This window comes from Neolamprologus multifasciatus, chromosome 3 (genome assembly GCF_963576455.1).
Source record: "Neolamprologus multifasciatus chromosome 3, fNeoMul1.2, whole genome shotgun sequence".
Lineage (NCBI taxonomy): Eukaryota > Metazoa > Chordata > Actinopteri > Cichliformes > Cichlidae > Neolamprologus > Neolamprologus multifasciatus.
The window spans coordinates 1,896,169-1,918,844 of record NC_140441.1 but is presented as its reverse complement, the minus strand read 5'-3'; the positions used below and the strand labels follow the sequence as shown (position 1 = coordinate 1,918,844).

At 41.0% G+C, this 22,676-nt stretch overlaps 2 protein-coding genes across 5 annotated transcripts in view; both read right to left on the bottom strand.

The window, feature by feature from the left end:
- LOC146521016 (protein NLRC3-like) overlaps nucleotides 1-5,759 on the bottom strand; it is a 34,302-nt gene extending 28,543 nt beyond the window's left edge. For 2 of the 4 annotated variants that reach the window (XR_014873130.1, XM_085154260.1), the window contains exon 1: nucleotides 17-5,230. Coding sequence is in view for 3 of the 4 variants with exons in the window: in XM_085154260.1 (XP_085010386.1) it covers nucleotides 17-105 (89 nt within the window). In the remaining variant the exon portion in view is untranslated. The other 2 variants (XM_085154259.1, XM_085154258.1) reach the window with 2 other exon arrangements.
- Nucleotides 5,760-12,607: 6,848 nt separating this feature from the next.
- LOC146521015 (paraneoplastic antigen Ma3 homolog) lies at nucleotides 12,608-14,695 on the bottom strand. The gene has a single exon (XM_085154415.1). The coding sequence runs from the start codon at nucleotides 14,228-14,230 to the stop codon at nucleotides 12,608-12,610; it is 1,623 nt and encodes a 540-aa protein (XP_085010541.1). The 5' UTR covers nucleotides 14,231-14,695.
- Between the last annotated feature and the right edge of the window lie 7,981 nt (nucleotides 14,696-22,676).

Here is a 22,676-nt window from a genome sequence, read left to right as displayed (position 1 = left end):
GAGATGGTCATCTCACCTCTGAGCTTTGGTCTGGCTCTCATGTTCCCCACACAGAGTGCTTTTAGAGGGAGGGACTCCCTCCTCTCTGTCCTCACACTGATCCATGCTGCTCAATTCACATCAGCTCACACACACTTTCTACCTTCACCTGCAGAGGAAACACAAATCATTCATGTGCACATCAACTGAAATCCTCCTTTCCATCATGTGTGCTGTCCAAATATCAGCTGCTTCTTTCCTGCTTCATCTCAGTGTCAGCTGAATGCAGTCAGACAGCAGTGTGAGGCAGAGGACACTGCCATCAGCTGCTCTACCATCCTCTTTCAGTCAGCGCCTCTGTCAGTGCACCCCAGGGCAGCTGTGGCTACAACGTAGCTTGCCATTGCCAGTGTGTGAATGCGTGTGTGAATGCGTGTGTGAATGGGTGTGTGAATGGGTGAATGACTGAATGTAGTGTAAAACGCTTTGGGGTCCTTAAGGACTGAGTAAAGCGCTATACAAATACAGGCCATTTACCATCTACCATCAGTCCACTAGATGGAGCCGTGAAGCACACACGATGGATTCACTGACACACACTGTGATAAGAAAAATAAGAAGTGAGAGTTTGTCTCTCTAAGTGAGTTAATGTGGACAGAAAACAAAAGGAAGGTGGACGAGGCAGATTTTAACAACACAAGAAGTTTGTTTTGATTTTCTGTTGTTTGTTATTTCTTTCCTAACTGTGAAGTTTAATTTAAAAAGGAGGAGCATTTTAAGAGTTACAGCTCTGTGTTAAGTAATCTCTGCCCTAAAAGCTGGCGGTAACACGGTTAAAAATCCTAAGATTCTTATTAAGAATGACCAACAGGGACACCATTAGAAATGAGTATATTACTGGGACAGCTGAGGTCAAACACTTTGGGCACAGACAGTGAGACTGACATATGCTCTTTGAGTTAAATCATGTCTGTGTACAAACAGAAATTGATAACTATTACTTGGTATTATTTTATAGGAACATAGCATTTTACAGTACAAGTAATTATGACTATTTATATTAAATCTGATTAAAACATAATGAAAATAAATACTACATTCATCAATGTTTTATTTATTTCGAACACGATTCTTCTGTCTCAACATCTCACTTTGCCTGGGACATACCTGATAACTAATGTCTAATTATCTGTTAATGTTTTCACTAATTTAATATAATAATTTTATTTGGTCTAATGAAGTCACGGTGAATAAACAATGCAAAAGCTTTTGTGTTGTTGTTGTTGTAATTACTTCCTGTTGAAGTAGATTCAATATTTGTAACAAAGGATTTTTAAACAGACAGAAGCCATTGGGTTTAATTCAATTCTTTACCACATCTATACATCCACCTCCACTGTAATTATAAAGGCCTCTGACCTCTAACAGTTGTTTACACTATACCTGCTTATGGCAGTGGTTCTTAACCTGGGTTCGATCGAACCCTAGGGGTTCGGTGAGTCGGTCTCAGGGGTTTGGCAGAGCCTCCACCGCGGAGGTCACGGAGGTTCAGACATACCCAAATCATCGTGTAAATTTGTGATGACACGCCCCCTTTTGGCCATCACTGGCTGCAGATGATCATGCTACTCTGCTTGGCCAATCAGTGCTGCAGGGAATGTAGCGCACGCAGTAGTCAAAGTGTGAATGTCGTGGTAGTACTTTGTGTGATTTTTTTGTTAATATTTTAATCCATACTAAGTATCTCGGGCAAAGGAAGAAAGTGGTTGGACGAATATGTACAATATGGATTCACATGTATCACGGAACGTGATGGGAGTGAGCGTCCTATCTGCATGATTTGCAATGCCAACTTGAGCAACTCTAGTCTCGCACCGGCAAAACTAAAGGAACACTTCTTGAAGCTGCATGGAGACGGGGAATACAAGAACTCAACACTTGCTGAATTCAAGGTGGAGAGAGCCAGATTCGATGAAAGGCCCACTCTGCCTGCTCTTGGATTTTTACCCGTTAACAAACCGATCCTCACAGCATCGTATGAAGTTGCTTACCTGATCGCAAAGCAAGGCAAGCCACACACCATTGGTGAAACACTCGTGAAACCAGCTGCGTTAAAGATGGCGAATCTGACACTCGGAACAGTCGCCGAAGGTAAATTATCCCAAATTCCTCTTTCAAATGAGACTGTCAGCGACAGAATAGAAGACATGAGTAAAAATATCTTGGCTCAAGTAGTTGCGGATCTGATTTCAAGCCCGGCAAAATTCAGCCTTCAGCTCGATGAGAGCACAGACGTTGCTAATCTAAGCCAGCTTACTGTTTTTGTGCGCTATGTGAAAGATGACATGATAAAAGAAGATTTTTTATTTTGTAAGCCTCTTACAACAACAACTAAGGCAGCCGATGTGAAGAAGCTTTTGGATGACTTCTTCAGAGACCACAATCTTTCATTGGATATGGTTGCAGTTTGTACAGATGGAGCTCCAGTCATGCTGGGAAGAAACTCTGGTTTTGGTGCGCTAGTAAAAGCCGATGCACCACACATCATGGTGACGCATTGTATTTTGCACAGGCATGCATTGGCAACAAAAACCTTCAAAAATCCCGAGTTCATTCTCATTTTAGCGTACATGGCTGATATATTCACAGCTCTCAATCAGCAGATGCAGGGTGGTGGAGTCAATATCATAGAAGCGGAAGAACATCTGAAGGCTTTTCAAAAAAACCTAACGTTATGGAAACGATGAACAGAGAACAACAACTTCGCAAACTTCCCCCTTCTGGACAACTGTGTAAGTAAGGTCGAAGATGTGTCTGGAATCTGAGATATTTATATCCACGGAAGTGAAGCAAACAATTGCAACGCACTTAGATGAGCTTGCAAAGTCTCCACAGATATTTTCCTACAAGAGAGTCATATCCAGCATGGGTGAGACAGCCGTTCACATTTGCTGTTAACACAGCAGATGTCAGAGCCAGGTTCAACAGCAACTCTTCAGAACAACAACGCTCTCAACGTTTTGCTGTCGACAAATGGACAAGTATTCCATTATTGCTAAGAAAGCCGTGGATTTTTTTTATACAATTTGTTACAACATATCTTTGCGAGCAATCCTTTCCGACGATGCTGGACATAAAAACAAAGAAAAGCAACAGACTTTGCTGTGAAAATGACATGAGACTGTCACTTGCCAAGGTGAAGCCACATCTGAACTGGTCTTTCAAAAGCAACAGCAAAAGTCACACGATTTGTATGTAATGTGTTTTAAGTTCCTGCATTGTGTTGGTTTTGTTCTTTGAACAAGGTGATGTTCATGCACGGGTCATTTCGTACACCAGTAAAAAACACATCTATGTATTTTATTTTTCACTAAAGAGGGATTCGGTGAATGCGCATATGGAACTGGTGGTGTTCGGTACCTCCAACAAGTTTAAGAACCACTGGCTTATGGTCAAACAGATGTTTCAATTTGACAGCAGTTACTGTGAAACAGTGGCCAAGCTCAAGCTGCTGTTAGTGAGCAGGAGAGCAGAGGTGATAAAGCATTTTCAGTGGTGGCTCCTAATTTTGAACCTATAATAAAAATATATTAACATCTTAATAACGGAAGAGCGGCCTGATCTTGTTAAACACTCTAAAAATCTGCTTATTGGCTTTAGTTGAGCAGGATATCGTTGGTCGATTGAGCTGTTTTAAATATGCTAGAGAAACAAACTTTGAGTTGAGTTTTTCAATTCAGATATGTTGTGACATCCAAATGTTAAAAACCTATTTTTATTCTGGGACTACAGGAATCATTTTATAATTTTAAAACAAGCCTCTCTATCCTCTCATTTAACCCACAGAACAAAGATCACAGCAGGATATATCTGTTTGGGAAACGGCCTGCATTTGTATAGCGCTTTACTTAGACCCCAAAGCGCTTTACACTACATTCAGTCACATTCACACACTGGTGATGGCAAGCTACATTGTAGCCACAGCTGCTCTGGGGCGCACTGACAGACAGACTGACACTGGCGCCACCAGTAGGCAAACATGGGATTAGTATTTTAGGATATTTGGCATGCAGCCTGGGATCGAACCACCGACATTCTGATTAGTGGCTGACATGCTCTGCCACCTGAGCTACTGCCAGAAATACTCCACTTGTTCCCATGAATCAGTGCTTTCTCCATCAATTCTTAAGATACTAACATGAACAATGACTTTTGCTGTTTTGCTTCCACCACAATAAAAAATAAATAAATCACACTTCATGCACAACTCTCGCTCTCTTTCTGTGTACTTGAAGAACAGTTTCCTGTCGCAAATCTCTGTTTTTTGCATTATTCATTTGCTTATTTCCAACCAGTGTACCGTTGTTTGCAGTGCTGTCAGCCGCTGTCTTTTTCTTTCTTTTTTGTCACTTAAATGACCTCGGACAAGAACACCTAATTTCTGCTGTTCAATACTAAAGAAATTTAAACTTATAAAAATTATGCAAAATTGCAGAATATTTTTAAGGTTATCTGCTATAAAAAGCCAGACCAGAAAAATCTCCTTCATGTTTTTTTGTGTTTTATTCTCAGTTACTTACATCTGCTGTGATGTTCACAATTCTGATGAAGTCTCACGTGATCATTTAGAAATGAATATTGTCTATTTGGACTGTTATCCCCCCCAAAAAGTGCACATGTAAAACTGCGTGTAAAGCGATGCGGTTGAAAAATTTAAGTCCACCGGTGCAACCATGACATAAAGTTAGTCTACAGCCCTGATAAATAATGTAGTTGTAATTCTTTCGTGTAGTTTTTAACTTCTATTTTAGCTTTCTTTGGATCTAGTTTCAGTTGTGATTTCAGTTTTAGTGAACTACAATAACTTTTGTGTGTTCTTCCTGTTGGAGAGGAGCCAACAGTTTGTGGCGCAGTTTTTTTTAAGACCGACATGTTGAATCTGCATCTAACACAAATTTATACAAAATATTCATTTACAAAGTCCGCTCTCCGTCTCCTGCTGTTCCTGTGAATATAAACAGGAGTGTCTCCAGTCGAGCTCAGAACACATTCTGTGTGTTTTGTCTGATTACCAAAGTAACACAGTAACAGAAAATGGTGGACACGCTCGGCCTCGTCAGAAAACACTACAGACTGACTTTAAAGGAGAGACCGGAAATACAAACACACACAGTTTGTTGTATGAAGAAATAAAACATGAGCTGAACAAAAAGTAAAGTTCCTAAAGACAAACTGTTAAAGAAGGAAACAAAGCAAACTTACAGTTTCTTCAAATACACCAACAACAAGCTCCACTCCACACCTGGACACTAAACACGGACACACAGGTGAGCTGCTTCCTGGAAGGAGGCGGGACTTCACCTGAAACTCAGCACAGGTGGGAGGGGCTCAGCTCTGTGTGTGCTGATGTGTTAACTTTAAAAATATGCGTCTGACTGCTCAGACTGAGTCAGAGTAAAGTTCACATGCTGACGTGTGAAAACCTTGTTGTAGCTGCAGGTGTGAACACACTGATCCCAGATCAGCTCTGCTGTGTTTGTAACATGAACATTTCTGCTGCAAAGCTTCAAATGTTCAGCATGTTTCTCTGTTTCCAGTCTATAGATCCAGTCAGCTGGGCTGTATCCCAAACAAGCGACTAGTGATGTATCGGTCGCGAACGAAACGGCTCTCAGTTGCGGATGATAAAGGATTCAGAAAGTTTATTCACGCAAGCCCATATGACAGAGAATTCGGTATTTAAGTCTGACGTCACTAGCCGTGTCTGGGCTCAAACTCTACTGCAGGTCCATAAATCAAACAATTACTGTGGCATCACTGAGAGTTGAAAAACTGTCTAAAGTCTTTCATTTGTAATAAAATGATCAGCGTTCTGCTCTACCAGGTGTAACAGTTGAGCTTAACATCCAGGCATCCATGAAAACAGAATTTATAACATCTTACGAAGTTAGAAATTAGCAGGAAGTTAGCTCACTAGCTTCCATCTAATTACAATATATAATTTCCTGACTGCGGGGTTTTGGAAACAAATTAAAACGTACAGCTCTGTTATCACTTCTGATATAAATGAAGACAGAAAACTAAACAGCAGTGACGTTTGTAGGGTTACTGAAGTTTGGCTAGCTGGTATATAATGATGTGCTACGTGACCACTAGCGACACCACTATGTGAGCATAATATAAACAAGCTAACTTTTTTCCACTCTATAAAAGTTAACGTGAGTGTTCTCGGTGGTCAGGAACAAATGTAATCGCATGGCAGGATGCTGTAAATGGACCAAACTTCAGCCAGGAGAACAACTGAGATAATCCATCCACAATACGAGGTTAGTTATTCATATACTGCTGCATGGGCTGGACTGTTGTTACATAGTAAGGTTTTAAAAACTGAGCTTAAATAAATGATTAGCGGGAGAGGGAGGCCAACAGTGATCACTGACTGGTTTTAGGAGCTTTTTGAGATTAAATAGAAGAAAAACACGCAAAAACTCCATAGCACGTACAAACTCCGAAGCACGTACAAACCCCAAAACACATAAAAACTCCGAAGCACATACAAACTCCAAAACGCGCAGTGTTGAGCTTTTGTTACCTAATGGCTACACATGCCAGGAAGTACCAAGGACCGGATTTGGTGTGTGGTAGTAACAGGTAAATTAAAATTTTTTGAATTATTTGAATATATATGAGTGCCTGTGTATAAAAACACAAACAATACACGTATGATTTCAATTGTGTAATTTAAGTGAATTAGGTAGCTGTAACGCGGTTGAAGGACCAGGGCGCCTGACTGCAGCTACATAGCCAATGAGCTCTCAGAAGTAGTCTCGACTATGGAGCCTGAGTGTGTGAAGAAAACACAGGAAACCAAAAGTAGAGCTCAAAAATATATATATTGTGTTTGTTATGATAAATATAGAGACAGATATACAAAAAATATATATATGTATAATATATCACAAACAAAATAATGCTGACAATACAAAACAGCTTATCATGTTCCACAAGGAGGTGGGACGAGGTTTAGTCCAGCATGAGATTTGGTTCAGTTCCATGGACCTGTGATAGGTCACGTGACAACAGTTTTTGTAATTCAGTCCATAGGATTATGATTCCTACCGCAACATAGCGGTGGTCGGGTGGCTCGCCATCCCGCGCTGATCAGGGCTGATCGCGGGGAAAAAAAACCTGACCTAAACAAGGTCAAAAACATAAATTATCATTCACAGAAGAAAATGAAACAGCATTCTACTGCTGTGACAAAATAAATACATAACTCCATAAATAACAAAGTCAAGTAATTAATGCCATGTGTCATACAACAATCAATAAACCATCTTCTCTTATGATGAATCTCATTCAAAATATTATTATAGAAAAACATTATCATGGGTCCCATCAAAGTATATCAGCAATAAAGCTAATAAACACTATCCAATATTAACATAACATTATCAAATATCTTTACAAAACTCATTTACTCACAGATGTTGCGCAACAGATTCAATAATCTGAATGGATTTTAACTCAATGCAAAATCTCATAGGCCGTTTTGGCATTTCATCAGAAAAGTAACAAAAAACATCCAAAACGGACAAAACTACAGAAATCAAATCACTCGTTCAGCTCTAGATTCATTAATTCAAAATTCGGCCATAGTAGAATAAACAAAGACAACAATATTCAATGAATAAAACCAGTAAGTCAACTTACTGTCGCTAGCCTAGCATCAGCTTACCGGCATTTTAGGATGTGCGACCGCCGCTCCGCATTTACAGTGATTGCGACCGAACAAAACAAACAAATAACTCACCGTTGAGTCGATTGTGAGGTAGTGTAAAGATGAATGAATCGGCCGGGTTATTGCACGCTGTCAACTAGTATGCAATGTAAACTTTGTCAATATCTGACAAGTACGCCAACCACAGGGACAACAGCAGCCGGGGAAGCAGGGAAGATGCAGCTGATTGACCCGGAAGTTATATGGGGTTCATTCCCGCCACAATAAAGGGACTAGCGGAAGTGGGAACAGAAGTCACCGTGGTTACACTCTCCCCTCCTAATCTCATGGACGTCCTCGTACATGGACTAGGCTGGCAGCGAATGACTGGTTGGCTGGGGTGCGAAGGCATCGTCTCCTCTTCTTCATCGTCTTGAAGAGCGAAGGAGAAGACAGAACTTAACCCATGCAGAAAGGTCTGAACGCTCTTTAACAGAGGCTTACCAGGCTTGATGTACTGCAGCCGATCAGGAGGATTCCTGGCGCGGGTTGAGTGCCTCAAGGGTGGTTCTGCCTCAGGACTGAGAGGTTCTGATTCAGTAGGTGAGTGTTGTGACAAGTTATTTCTGGATGCTTCTGAATCGGCAGACAGACTTTCTTCATCGGGAGAAGTTTCAGCAAGAGTAACTGGCACAGAGCCAGCTTCCAATGTTTCGTTATCAATGACTTGTTCCTCTCCAGGTACAAGTATAGGTTCCTCTGAGAGAATAGCGTTCTCTTCCTCTGTAGCCAATACTACAGGGACGTCTGGCTGGTTGATAACTGGAACAGGTTGCGGAGTATTGGGTAAGTCAATGGTTGTTGTGAAGGTAACAGGTTCAGCACAGACAGGAACAGGTAGGTATGAGATGGGTTCTTCTTCGTCATTGTCATCATCAGCATGTACAGGAGACACAGGTAAGGCAGGCAATTTTCTCTTCTGCTTAGTAAGCATGTCCTTTTCAGAAGGTGGTAAATACCCACAGGGCAGTAGGAGGTCTCGATGTAAAGTTCGCAGGGGCTTGTCTTGGCCTTCGGGTCGAACTGTATACACAGGAAGAGTGCCGGCTTTCTTCACTACAATGTACACAGATGACTCCCATTTATCTGCAAGCTTGTGTTTGCCTCTTAGCCGCACATTCCTTACAAGAACTCTGTCTCCAACATTCAGCTGTGACGCAGTGACATTTTTATCAAATCTGTTTTTGTTACGTTTCATCACCTTTTCGGAGTTTTCGATGGCCAGCTTGTAACTTTCTTCCAGGTGGGACTTTAGTTTTTCCACATATTGTGTGTGGGATGTTGTTCCTTCTTTGGCATGGGGTAGTCCAAAGGCCAAGTCCACCGGTAAGCGAGGTTGGCGGCCAAACATAAGCTCATATGGTGAGAAACCTGTAACATCATTTCTTGTGCAATTGTATGCATGCACCAGGGGTTTTACGAAATATTTCCAATGAGATTTCTGTTGAGCTGTCAGTGTTCCTAGCATATCCAGTAATGTTCGGTTAAACCGTTCAACAGGATTGCTTCTTGGATGGTATGGAGTGGTTCTTATTTTGTGGATCCCAGCCATTTCACAAAGCTCTCGGATGATTCTGGATTCAAAGTCAGGGCCTTGGTCACTGTGCAAGCGTTCTGGGATACCATAATGCACAAGAAAGTTGTCCCATAAACATTTGGCAACAGTCCTGGCTTTCTGGTTTGGTGTTGGCACAGCAATGGCATATTTTGTGAAATGGTCAGTTATGACAAGTATGTCTTTGACTCCACGATCTGGTTCCACAGAGAGAAAATCCATACACACCAGTTCCATGGGATGAGAGGTTTTGATATTGACCAGAGGTGCGGCTCGTTCAGATGGGGATTTGCGTCTCACGCATCTTTCGCAGTGTCTTATTTTATTGACCACATCACTAGTCATCTTAGGCCAATAAAATCGGGAACGGACCAAGTCCAGCGTTCTGTCAATTCCCATGTGACCCATTTGATCATGTAGGTGGTGTAGTACAACTGGTCGATATTCCTCGGGTAGCACTAGCTGGTATGTGAAGTCACTTCCCACTTGTCTCTTCCTGACGAGAAGGGTGTTATGGAGCTCCAGTTTCTTTACTTCTCGCAGTAATAGAGGTAGTTCGGGAAGTTCTTCCCTCAGGAATGGCGGTGGTGACTCTCCTCGCTCAACCTGAGCTATGACATGCCGAATGACAGGGTCAAGGCGTTGTTTGGCTGCAAGGTCAGCTGTTGAGATTTGGGGGAGTACCATGGAGGTGAACTGGATGTCGTCCGTGAAACTGTCAGGCAGACTGTTGACATCGACAGACATGGATAACACCAGACCAAGACCAGGATTAGTGCTTGAACTGTACACCAGATGACGGTCACAAACTGCGTTGATGGTATGCTGGTCAATAGAGACATGATCTGGTTCACTGAGATATTGCCATGCGAATCTCCAGATTCGCTCACGTTCTTTCTGTGACAGAGGATCATCAGACAATCCACCATGAGGTCGGCGAGACAGCCCATCAGCATCCGAGTTCTGCTTTCCTGCTCTGTAGATTAATTTGAAGGTGAAAGTGGACAAAGCTGAAAGCCATCTGTAACCGGTAGCGTCAAGTTTTGCTGATGATAAGAGGTATGTTAATGGGTTGCTGTCGGTCACAACTGTAAACTGAGCACCATAAAGATAGTCGTGGAATTTTTCAGTCACCGCCCATTTCAAAGCAAGAAACTCCAATTTGTGGGCGGGATACTTTGACTCACTCTGGGAAAGACCTCTGCTGGCATATGCTACAACTCTGTTTTTTCCATCCTGCTCTTGATACAGCACCGCACCAAGACCTGTGGCACTGGCATCAGTGTGGAGTGTGTATGGTTTTCTGGGATCAGCAAATGCCAGAACTGGGGCAGAAGTTAGGTTGTCAATAATGGACTCAAAAGCTTGTTGACACATTTGCGTCCATCGTCCCCCAAATGGCTCTTTGGGGTTGAGGTAATTCTCTGGCTTTACTGTTCGTCTCAGTTTCCTCTGGGAAGGTGGATAACCAGCAGTGAGATCATGCAACGGCTTGACAATGGCTGAATACCCCTGGACAAAACGTCTGTAGTACCCAGCAAAACCAAGGAAAGATCTTAATTCCTTCAAGTTTTTCGGCACTGGCCAAGAAGTGAGTGTGGAAATCTTGTCCGGATCAGTTTCAACACCAGCCTGGGACACTACATGGCCCAGATACTTCACAGATGTCTGGAAAAACATGCATTTCTCAAGTGAAAGCTTCAAGCCAAAATCTTTCAGTCTGGTGAGAACGTTCATCAGGCGAGCTTCATGTTCCTCAAGAGTTGGTGCAAAAACAATGAGATCGTCAATGAAAACCAGGACTTCTTTTAGATTCAATTCTCCCATGCATTTTTCCATTAGCCGTTGGAATGTGCTTGGTGCATTAGTAATCCCCTGTGGCATCCGATTAAATTCCCAAAATCCTAATGGGCAGACAAAGGCAGTCTTTGCTTTATCCTTCTCCTCCATTTCAATTTGGTAGTATCCCGACTTGAGGTCTAGCACCGTGAACCACTTTGATCCTGCAAGTGCGGAGAAGGTGTCTTCCAATTTGGGCAGAGCATAAGCATCTTTGATTGTTTGCAGATTGAGTTTGCGGTAGTCAATACAAAGACGTACACTGCCGTTCTTTTTACGTGCAACCACAATTGGAGAGGCAAATGGGGAGTCTGATTCTCTGATAACGCCAGAGTCAAGAAGTTCCTGCAGGTGTTTCCTTACGGCATCAAGATCTTGAGGGTGAATTGGTCGTGGTCTTTGCTTGAAAGGAGTTGGGTCAGACAATTTGATTTGGTGTTTAACTTTGTCGGTCCTGCCGAAATCCAGATCGTGTTTGGCAAATACTTCAGGAATACTGTTGAGTTTATGAACAATGCGTTCTTTCCAGTCTGGCGTTAAAGGGGAATCTCCAAAGTTGTACTTTGGTTGAGATGGAGGTAATGACTCTGTAGATGGATCTGAATAATGCACGTGTTGCTCTTTGGAGATGACTTCCTGGAGGGCGCTGATTTCTGCAATAATAGCTCGAGCTGGAATATGGATTTCATGGTCAGACTCATTACTTACTACAACAGGCAGAAAACATGGCCGACATTTAGGTAAGTCCACAAGGCAGGTTTTTACTAGGAGTCCACCAGGCAGAGAACTGGAGGTGGGGTATTCCAGAATAACCGCTTTCTCGCCTTGGAATAGCCTTGTGACCAGGGATCCCTCAAGGACAGTGGTTTGGCCGGCAGTAATGGTATGTGGTTGGTCTGACTTCAAGATCACAGGAGCATACTGGTCATTTGAATTCTGGACATGGCGACACTGGAGGATTTTATAAACTGCAATGTAACCGGAACCAGTTGGCAGGAATGACTGCTCAGAGTGGGTATCACAGTGTTTGCTGTACGCAACGTCAAGAGTGTTGGTACCAACAAGTATCATTGGGTGTGATTGCTGGACGTCAGGCACGACAAGAGCAAGTGTATCAACATTAATGGATGAACCAAGAAAATCAGCTGGGAACGTCATGTTAATCTCAATGTATCCCAGGTAAGGTACGGCTTGTCCATTTGCTCCTTCTACTTCCAACAGATCATTTAATGGTTTGATTGGATGGTCTGAAAGATGAGCATTATAGAAGGAATAAGGAATGGTAGTAACCTGAGAGCCAGAATCAAGAAGACAGCTGAAATGGTCGCCCTTGATTTGAATTTGTCCTGTGCTTTTGGTCCCCACAAGCCCTTTTGGCAGCAATGGAACTTTCTTGTGGTTTCTGGGACTGTTAGTGCACGCAGCTCCTGTGTGTCCCACCGCAGAAGCTCCTTCTAGTTTAAAGATGAAGTATTTCTAGCATCCCATTCTTGCTGTTTTTTCCTTAATTGTTTCTTTTTCTGTTCAACGAGACTGGGGTTTGCTCTGTTGTTGCAGGTGGAAGAAACATGGCCATCTTCTCCACAGTTAAAACAGTACCATGGCTTGGGTTTGGTATTTGACTGAGGTGAAGAATGACAGGTCTTGTTTTGTTGTGGCTTAAACTTTGACTCGGTTGGACTTTTTCGGGACAAAAGTTGGGACATTTGCTGTTGGAGGGTTTGGAGTTGTTTTTTCATTTCTTTTAGCTCTTCATTGGCTGTAGAGTGCCCACAAGAACAGGTACTTTGGGATTGGATGTTTGCTTTTTGTTTTGATGAACCGATGTATTTTTTCATAAGTGACTCCTTAGCAATTTGTCTGTCTTCTTCTGTCCGTAACGACAACAATAAGTCAGAGAAAGGTGGTGGGTTGTCCTTTTGCTGTTCTAATTGTAATTTGGTTAGTATAGTGTTATCCCAACACCCACGACAAAACTGCTTCAGCAGATGTTTATCCATGTCAGCAGCTGCTAGTCCACCTTGCTTTACAACAGTGCTGAGGGTTAGCTGCAGTCTTTGGAGGTAAGCGGATGGTCGTTCACCTGGATTTTGGAGAATATTTAAATATTGAGCATACAATTCTTCACCATCTTGCACTGTTCCAAAAGCTGAGTCAAGTACACTGAGTATGACTGCAGGCAATGTGTTGGGACTTAGACCCTTAACCAAATCAGCAGCAGGTGACAACAGGCTCTCTATGATACGTCTGGTGACGTATAGAGCTGACAAACTGGGGTCGGCGAGCAGTAGATCAATTTGGGAACGCCATGATTCAAAATCTGCTTCACTACTTGGCTTAGGAATCCTTCCTGAAAAAGCACGGAGACGTAGTGAAGTTGTGGCGCTTATGTCTGGGTTTCGGACCACATGCTCAACAACAACCCTTTGTATTTGTGGTGGGTTGAGATCATGTGCTGTGAGTGATACTCTTGGAGCTGGTCCAGTCTGGCTCTGACGAGGTCGTGCCCCCTGCTGGTCAGTGGAAACCTGTCTGGCAGGAGGTGAAGACAGTTTCTGCCGCTCCAGTTCCCTTTCTTCTTCCTCTACGCCAATGTCCTCGTCTGCTCCATTTTCCTCATCATATTCACTTTTTCCATCATCACCTGCTCCTGCTTCATGCAAATGTTGACCGATCTGCCCCATTACTGTCTTCAAGACATCTTCAAACCGGTCCCCGCTGCGATCAGCAATATGCTTGAGCTCCTTGAGGTAATTGGGAGGGGGACTGCTGCTGTCCTCTGTGGCGGCGTACTCACAGGCCAAAGCTGTGACGCGGAAGACAAGGTCGGCAACAATTTTAGAACAGTGGGTGTAAGGCAGAAACGGCTCTAGAGTTGTAAAAGCAGAGGTATCCACAAACTCAGCGATCAGGTTTTTAAAGAAAGTACTCGCAGGATCACTTACGTAAAAATGACGCTTAAGATTACCATAAGTACGCAAGTAATCAAGTATTTCGGTATCAGCTTTTGTGTTAGACACACCGGAGATCATCACAGACTGTGATATATTTATGCCGGAAAGTGCAACTGAATCCATTTCTGATCGTCAACTAAAACGAAGCAATTAAGTAAAGAAAAGTTGTGTTCGTGACCCCAAAATATTCACACACAAAGGCTCCTGGCTGGCTCGCCACTTGTAACGCGGTTGAAGGACCAGGGCGCCTGACTGCAGCTACATAGCCAATGAGCTCTCAGAAGTAGTCTCGACTATGGAGCCTGAGTGTGTGAAGAAAACACAGGAAACCAAAAGTAGAGCTCAAAAATATATATATTGTGTTTGTTATGATAAATATAGAGACAGATATACAAAAAATATATATATGTATAATATATCACAAACAAAATAATGCTGACAATACAAAACAGCTTATCATGTTCCACAAGGAGGTGGGACGAGGTTTAGTCCAGCATGAGATTTGGTTCAGTTCCATGGACCTGTGATAGGTCACGTGACAACAGTTTTTGTAATTCAGTCCATAGGATTATGATTCCTACCGCAACATAGCGGTGGTCGGGTGGCTCGCCATCCCGCGCTGATCAGGGCTGATCGCGGGGAAAAAAACCCTGACCTAAACAAGGTCAAAAACATAAATTATCATTCACAGAAGAAAATGAAACAGCATTCTACTGCTGTGACAAAATAAATACATAACTCCATAAATAACAAAGTCAAGTAATTAATGCCATGTGTCATACAACAATCAATAAACCATCTTCTCTTATGATGAATCTCATTCAAAATATTATTATAGAAAAACATTATCATGGGTCCCATCAAAGTATATCAGCAATAAAGCTAATAAACACTATCCAATATTAACATAACATTATCAAATATCTTTACAAAACTCATTTACTCACAGATGTTGCGCAACAGATTCAATAATCTGAATGGATTTTAACTCAATGTAAAATCTCATAGGCCGTTTTGGCATTTCATCAGAAAAGTAACAAAAAACATCCAAAACGGACAAAACTACAGAAATCAAATCACTCGTTCAGCTCTAGATTCGTTAATTCAAAATTCGGCCATAGTAGAATAAACAAAGACAACAATATTCAATGAATAAAACCAGTAAGTCAACTTACTGTCGCTAGCCTAGCATCAGCTTACCGGCATTTTAGGATGTGCGACCGCCGCTCCGCATTTACAGTGATTGCGACCGAACAAAACAAACAAATAACTCACCGTTGAGTCGATTGTGAGGTAGTGTAAAGATGAATGAATCGGCCGGGTTATTGCACGCTGTCAACTAGTATGCAATGTAAACTTTGTCAATATCTGACAAGTACGCCAACCACAGGGACAACAGCAGCCGGGGAAGCAGGGAAGATGCAGCTGATTGACCCGGAAGTTATATGGGGTTCATTCCCGCCACAATAAAGGGACTAGCGGAAGTGGGAACAGAAGTCACCGTGGTTACATAGCTCTGTTTTGGAAGTTCAGTTGACGCTAGAAATGTGTTCTGGAGTTTGTACATGCTTTGGAGTTTGTACGTGCTTCGTCTCTAGGGGCCACCATATATATTTATATATAAATTTATATAAATAAAAACACTTTTTTTACATTAGTAATTCCTTTTGTGCATAATTTTATATTGTTGTTAATAATACATTAATTAAAGCAACAAAACAAGTTGGGAGTCGAAAGAGCCGACTCTCTTTAGTGAGGTGGGCTGAAAGAGTTGGATCTCTAAAAAGAGCCAGAAATCCCATCACTACCGCGTCAGCACGCTTGGCAGTACATGTGGCGTGTACTGGAAGTACAAGAAGTGCGGAAGGCTTGTGAAATGGGACGGTCTAGTCTTCGTCGTGCTGCTCAGGTTACCTAGCAACCATGATACTAACTGCGAGAAACGTTTCATACAGCTTTGTTTGACAGAAATGAAGGAGAAAAATGTTTTTTGTTCATTCATTTTTTTATGACATCACTTTAATTAGTTGAGTATCTGAGGCTGAGACCACAGGACTGTAAAAACATGATTGTTGGGCTTCATTTTTGTACTGAACAGTCATTTCAAGATTAGTTAGTAAATAACAATTAGCGAATGTTGTTTATGAGACTAAAGTCATCTCACTTTGGTAATGTACATATAATATGGTCAATATTATATTTATTGTCAGATTATTAAAAAAAAAAATATATATATATATATAGATATATATATATATATATATATATATATATATATATATATATATCAGGGGAGATTTTAGCCCATTTTTGGGGGTGCTGAAGCACCCCCAAAATGAATGAAAGCACTCCTAAAGATTTCTTACTTTTTTGACAATATTTGCTGTTTGTGTGACACACTACTAAATATATAAAAAACATACAGTACTTGGTTGAGATGTAACATTTTAACAACAAAAGTATAGATACCCCTCCCAAAATGGTTTGTTTCAGCTCGCCTCGCCCCTACTCTGACTCTAGCGCCCTTTCTGCCAGAGCAATGGTGGCTGGTGTAAGTGCCTGGCTTAAAACAGGACATATTAGCTACATTTAACCTTCAGTTACTCTTTATATAGTTAGGTAGGAGTCAGACCATGAAAAACATTACACCCAGCTAACCTGCAGTGTTGAAAACGTGTTTTCCGATGATGTTTGCTATCCTACAATCTGTCCTGTTCTGTTGTAAATTCAGCGACATTTGACTGTCCTGTTGCTCCCATTGAAATTTATACAGCCTATTTAAAATCTAAAACTTAAAATTGTCCGTAGCCTGCTGTTGTTACCATTGTCCTGTTTTAAATGGATACTAATTAGCTAACTGACTGGATGCCCATTAACCTTATAACTCCATAGGCATGTACTATTTACACTGGAAACATGGCCGTTTTGAATTGTGCGCATGCGCAGTAACAACAAGTAGGGCAGCTTGATGGGTAGGACGTTTTGTCAGAACACCGGTAGTTGTATTGCGGAGTCCAGTGTTCTGACAAAACGTCTTGTTTGGAAACAGGAGAGTGATAAAAACAAAAGAAGAAGGCATGGGACTATTCCAATAGTTTCATTCAAGTCCCATCGGTGGACACACTGGTTTACTCAAAACTCGAACTGCAATTTGTTCCAGATTTTACTGGTATGGCATGTCGGTTGACAGTGGGAATTGGGTAGGTATTTTTAAAGTTGTCATTTATGTATAGTATGTTAACAGTGCTCCAATAGAATGCATAGTTATCCTGCAGACCCATACCAGATTTCAGGATGATGTACAGTAATTAACACGCCACTTGATTGAGTATTTTTTATAGAACATTTGCAATTTTGTTGTTTAATTAATTGCGATTGTTGGATAACATAAAGATCATTCAATATGTTTAAGGTCCTGGCTTGTGATCAGTGTCAAAAAATGGGAAAACCATTACAATCCCAATCCAATTTTATTTATAAAGCACTTTAAAATACCCAGCACAGGAACAAAGTGCTGTACAGAAAATAAGTTAAAACAATAGAATAACAGAAAACAGCAAAATAAATAAATAAAACACATATAACATAAAATTAAAACAACCCTATATTAAAACAAAAACAAGATAAAACAGCATCGAATCACCTAAAAACAACTAAAATAAAAAATAAAAATAAAAACCAACATCTCACATGGTGTCAAAGGCCAGGGTAAAGAGGTGGGTTTTCAAGAGTGACTTAAAAACAGATAAAGAACTGGCCTGTCTGATCTCTAAAGGAAGCTCGTTCCACAGTTTTGGAGCTGCTACAGCAAAAGCACGATCACAAAGTTTACGCCCAGTCCTGGGTACATGCAGGAGCAGCTGATCAGCTGACCTGAGAGAGCGGGTGGGTGTATAAGGCTGCAGCAGCTCAGAGAGATGAGATGGAGCGAGGCCATGGAGAGCTTTAAAAGCAAATAAAATAATTTTAAAATGAATCCTAAAAGAAATGGGCAGCCAGTGAAGCTAAAACAGGGGAAATGTGCTCAAACTTTCGAGTGCCAGTTAAAAGACGAGCTGCGGCATTTTGCACCCTCTGTAGATGACTAATATATGACGCGCTGACCCCAATATAAAGTGCATTACAGTAATCCAGCCGAGTGCTAACAAAGACGTGGATCACTGTCTCAAAGTGCTGCCGTGAAAGAATTGGCTTTATTTTTGCAGCTGCCTGAGGTGAAAGAAGCTAGATTTTACCACTGCTTTTATCTGATTATCAAACTTCAGATCACAGTCCACTTTGACCCCCAGGTTTGTGACAGTTGGCTTAACATACTGTGCCAGGGAATCTACATACACATTGGGGGTCTCAGTGGGGCTACCAAAAACCATCACCTCTGTCTTTTTATCATTGAATCTTAAAAAGTTAACAGACATCCAAGCCTTAATGTCATCGAGACACTGAAGTAATGGCTGTGTGAGGTATCTGCCTTTTTTCTTTAGAGGGACATAGATCTGACAGTCATCAGCATAAAAGTGGAAAGGAATACGGTGCTTTCTCAGTACAGAACCAAGAGGAAGCAGATATAAAGAGAAGAGGAGGGGGCCTAGAACTGAGCCCTGTGGGACACCACACAAGAGGGGAGCGGAGGATGACACATAGTCACCAAGGCTGACACAAAAAGTTCGCCCCGCCAAGTAGGTCCTGAACCACTCCAGTGCTGTTCCCCTAATGCCCACCCAGTGCTCCAAACGAGAGAATAAAATAGCATAATCCACGGCATCAAACGCAGCTGTCAAATCTAAAAGCACAAGAACAACACAGTCCCCAGCATCAGTCGCTAAAAATATGTCATTAAAAACTTTTAAAAGGGCCGATTCAGTGCTATGAAAGGGTTTAAAACCAGATTGGAAAACCTCTAAAACATTTTGCTTTTCCAGGAAGGCCATTATTTGGCTGTAAACTACCTTTTCCAGAATTTTGGAAAGAAAAGGTAGTTTGGAGATAGGCCTGTAATTTGCAAGAACCGTAGGATCAAGAGCAGGTTTTTTAATCAGGGGTTTGACTACTGCATGTTTAAAATCTTTAGGGACAACGCCTGACATCAGACTATGGTTTACCAGCTCAAGAACCAAACCAAGAACCATTGGCTGCTGTGCAACCACTGCAATGTATAAAGGTAAATATCAGTAGCATTTTAGTAGAAAATAGTAATGTTATCATGTACATTATGTATTAATGTGATTCTTTTATCATTGACAGGTGTCACATGTCTGGGAGCTAATCAGAATAGATCTAACTGGACCTCTTCCAAAAACGTCTAGTAGCTTCCAGTACATTATGACTGCAACAGACTATTTTTCAAAATGGGTCGAGGCTTTTCCATTAAAAAGCAAAAGTGCTGCTGAGGTAGCTCATCAGTTGTGCTCAATCATATATAGACATGGCTGCCCAAAACAAATTTTATCTGACCAAGGAAGAGAATTTGTTAATGAGGTAAGTGTTAAGTTTACTTTCCATACCTCTTTAGGTAAATACTTGGCCACAGTGTGCCAAGTAGCTGCCAGGGCAAAGGTTTTGTGTGATTGTTTTAAAAAAAAAACAATTTTCTTTTTTCTTTGAAGCTCAACTCAAGACTTTGCAGCTTAAGGAAAATAGAAAGAAGTGTCACAGCAGCGTATCACCCTCAGACAAATGGCCTAGACGAAAAGACAAATGACAACATAAAAAGATATGTTTTATTTGTATGTAACATTTCATTTGCTTTTAAGACACTGTCACTATTGTGTTTTTTTTTATGTCCACATTTAGAGCCCTGAGAAAATTAGTCAACAGTCAACAGAATGACTGGGATGTGTATCTGGATGCTACACTGTTTTCTTTGAGGTCCAAGGTCCACACCACAACCAAATACACAACATTCCATTTAATGTAGAAGCTACATATCCTTCTGAAGTTCCTGTTGAAGTCCCAGTAAGTGTTATTAAGGAATTCTATTTATGCAACAACTATGATAATGCATGAATTAAATGTAATCTTAATTGGAAATTGTGCATATTGATATTGGCTGCAGCTTTAATCTTCTCTGCTTAACTTCTATATGCAAGATACATTTAAAAGATAAAGTAAGTGACTAGTTACTTCTTTATGTTTGTATCTTTATGTAAAGTAATAAATGTTGAGGAGCCCTTTAAGTATAATGTGTTCACCTATGGAAGTGTATCAAGGGGGGAAATGACTATACAAAAAATGATATGAGTCTATCTTTGTGGCTTTCTGTGCTCAAAGCTTTATAATAGTATATTTACTTTTAAACATTAGTTATTATAGTTAGAATTTTCAGTTCATGTTTCACATGCATTATTTGTCTTTATGATTTTAATTGTAATTTAAAATTTTAAAATTTTAGCTGTCCTCCATCATTCTCCCTGAGGAGTTGAGTTACGATGACTTTGTATCTTCTACAAGAGACGCACAAGAGCAAGTTAAAAAAACTGTAGAGGAAAATATGGCATAGCAAGTCCCAAGACTTACAAAAGGAAGCCTATGCCAGACGAGTCCAGAAGAAGTACAGAAACTTTGGAGATGAAGTTCTTCTCTTGAACATGAGGAAACGTGGAAGGAAGGGAGGAAGACTTGATCCAGATTTTTCAGGACCCTACACCATTCAAGACATCGCTGGCAAATGTGTGAGATTAAAAAACACGGAAGGAGCAACTTTAAAAAATCACTACAGCATTGACCATATCAAGCCGTACAGAAGAAGCCACCATGTAAATGAAAAATGAAATGAAACAATGAAAAATACCCAACTCACACTCAGACAGTGAACAACAGCACAGACCTGAAGATGCCCCCCTGCCACCCTACTGCTAACCCTCAGTGCCAGCAAAGTCCAGAGGATACCAGACCCTCTATTATTCATTTTGCACCCAAAATGGCTGACAAAAGTTGTTGCTCCCACAAGGAGTTTAATTGTGTTCCAGGACCAGAAACGCGTGAACGAGAACTTCCATCCCAGAAACAAAGCTTAGAAAATGAAGGTGGCATAGTGAACAACTCTTTTTGGCCCGTTGGTCATTTGTTGCCAGTTTGGCGTTGCAACATGATTGATCATTGCATGACTTTGTTTGCATTTTGCAGTCTTCAACTCATATTGGATGTAAAGAAACATGCAACGTGCACTGAGCTTGTGGAAGTCTGGAAATGGATCTGCCTGTCAGTAATTTTCTCTTTTGCCCACCCGCTGTACCTTTCCTATTTCTCTGCGTGTAAATGCATGTTTATTGTGTTGACTTTTTTCCTGTTGTGGCCCATTGGCCTTTACCCGGCTTTTCCACTAAACTTATCATAACTTATCATATTTTTCTTTTAGTAAAGAGGCTATGGCGTGCAAAGGATACTGGGCGCTTGGAGGCAGCTGTTGGACCATACAAGTTATTTGATTCCTCTTTTTGAACACTGCAGGGGTCACGGTGGCTTTCTGATGAGGTAAGAGAACTTATCATTATTAATTCTGATTTTGAAGTGCTGCTCCTTCTGAAGCATCTGTTCCAGTACATGCAGAGAGAACCTTTATCAGCAATTATATTCCTTTCCAAGATTTTCTATACAGCACTCAAGCAGTTACTTCAGAACTTGTTGCTGCTGGTGTCTGACTCTGACTCTGAAATCTCTGACTTTTCAAAACAGGTCATTGATGCATACCTGCACCGTGTCATTGAGAGACAAAAGGTAAGTAAGAAATGTCCTTTGCCCACTTATTTTGAAGTAAAAAAAATGTATTTACTGTTCTATAACATTTTTGTATACTTATACAGAATGCTGCACACCTGCTCTGTTCAGTAGTTGCAAGCTCGTTGTTTTCTGGGCAGTTCAGATGCCTCACCAAGGTAAGTTGAAAGTTAAGAAGTGGTCCAAAAAGTTGACTCATTTCTATTTCTGAGGACAGAGTTCAGTTCCTTTAAACAACACTATATTTGAAAACACCCTGAGACGCATGGTACCTAAGTAAATCGAAATTACTCTGCACTTCCAATCCCACAGATGAAGTTCCCAGTTGAAGACGTGGCTGTGCCCTGTGAACTTTGGTACACACTGGATTCTTGTGGTATGTGTTCATTTAGTTATTAATTTGTGTAATTTGTTGTGAAGCAGTTTCTTGCTCAAACTGTTATTCTTAAATAGGTTTTCAGTGGCAAAAACTATTGTAATTTTTAATTGATTAACTTTTTCTTTAGATTGTCAACATTTCTGCACAGAAAATACTGCTCATAGACCCCATGGGGAATGAAGGTGTTTATGAAAGGAAAATTCTGCGCAACTGGAGTTATGCATGATACTGAGGTATTATTCTTAGTTAAAACATTTCTTGTTTCATTACAAACATTTTTGTTCAACTAGGAATTTTCTGAGGATGAGAGGGCATGAAGACACCATGGAGTGGCAGTTACAGACTATGCAACACAACAAGCAACAGGATTCCAGCAGTTGAAGAGTTTTGCTGTCAAAGGTAACTCTTATTCAAATAATTCCATTTATTGTTAGCTACAATTAGGACTTTACATTATCATAATGAGAAATCTCACAG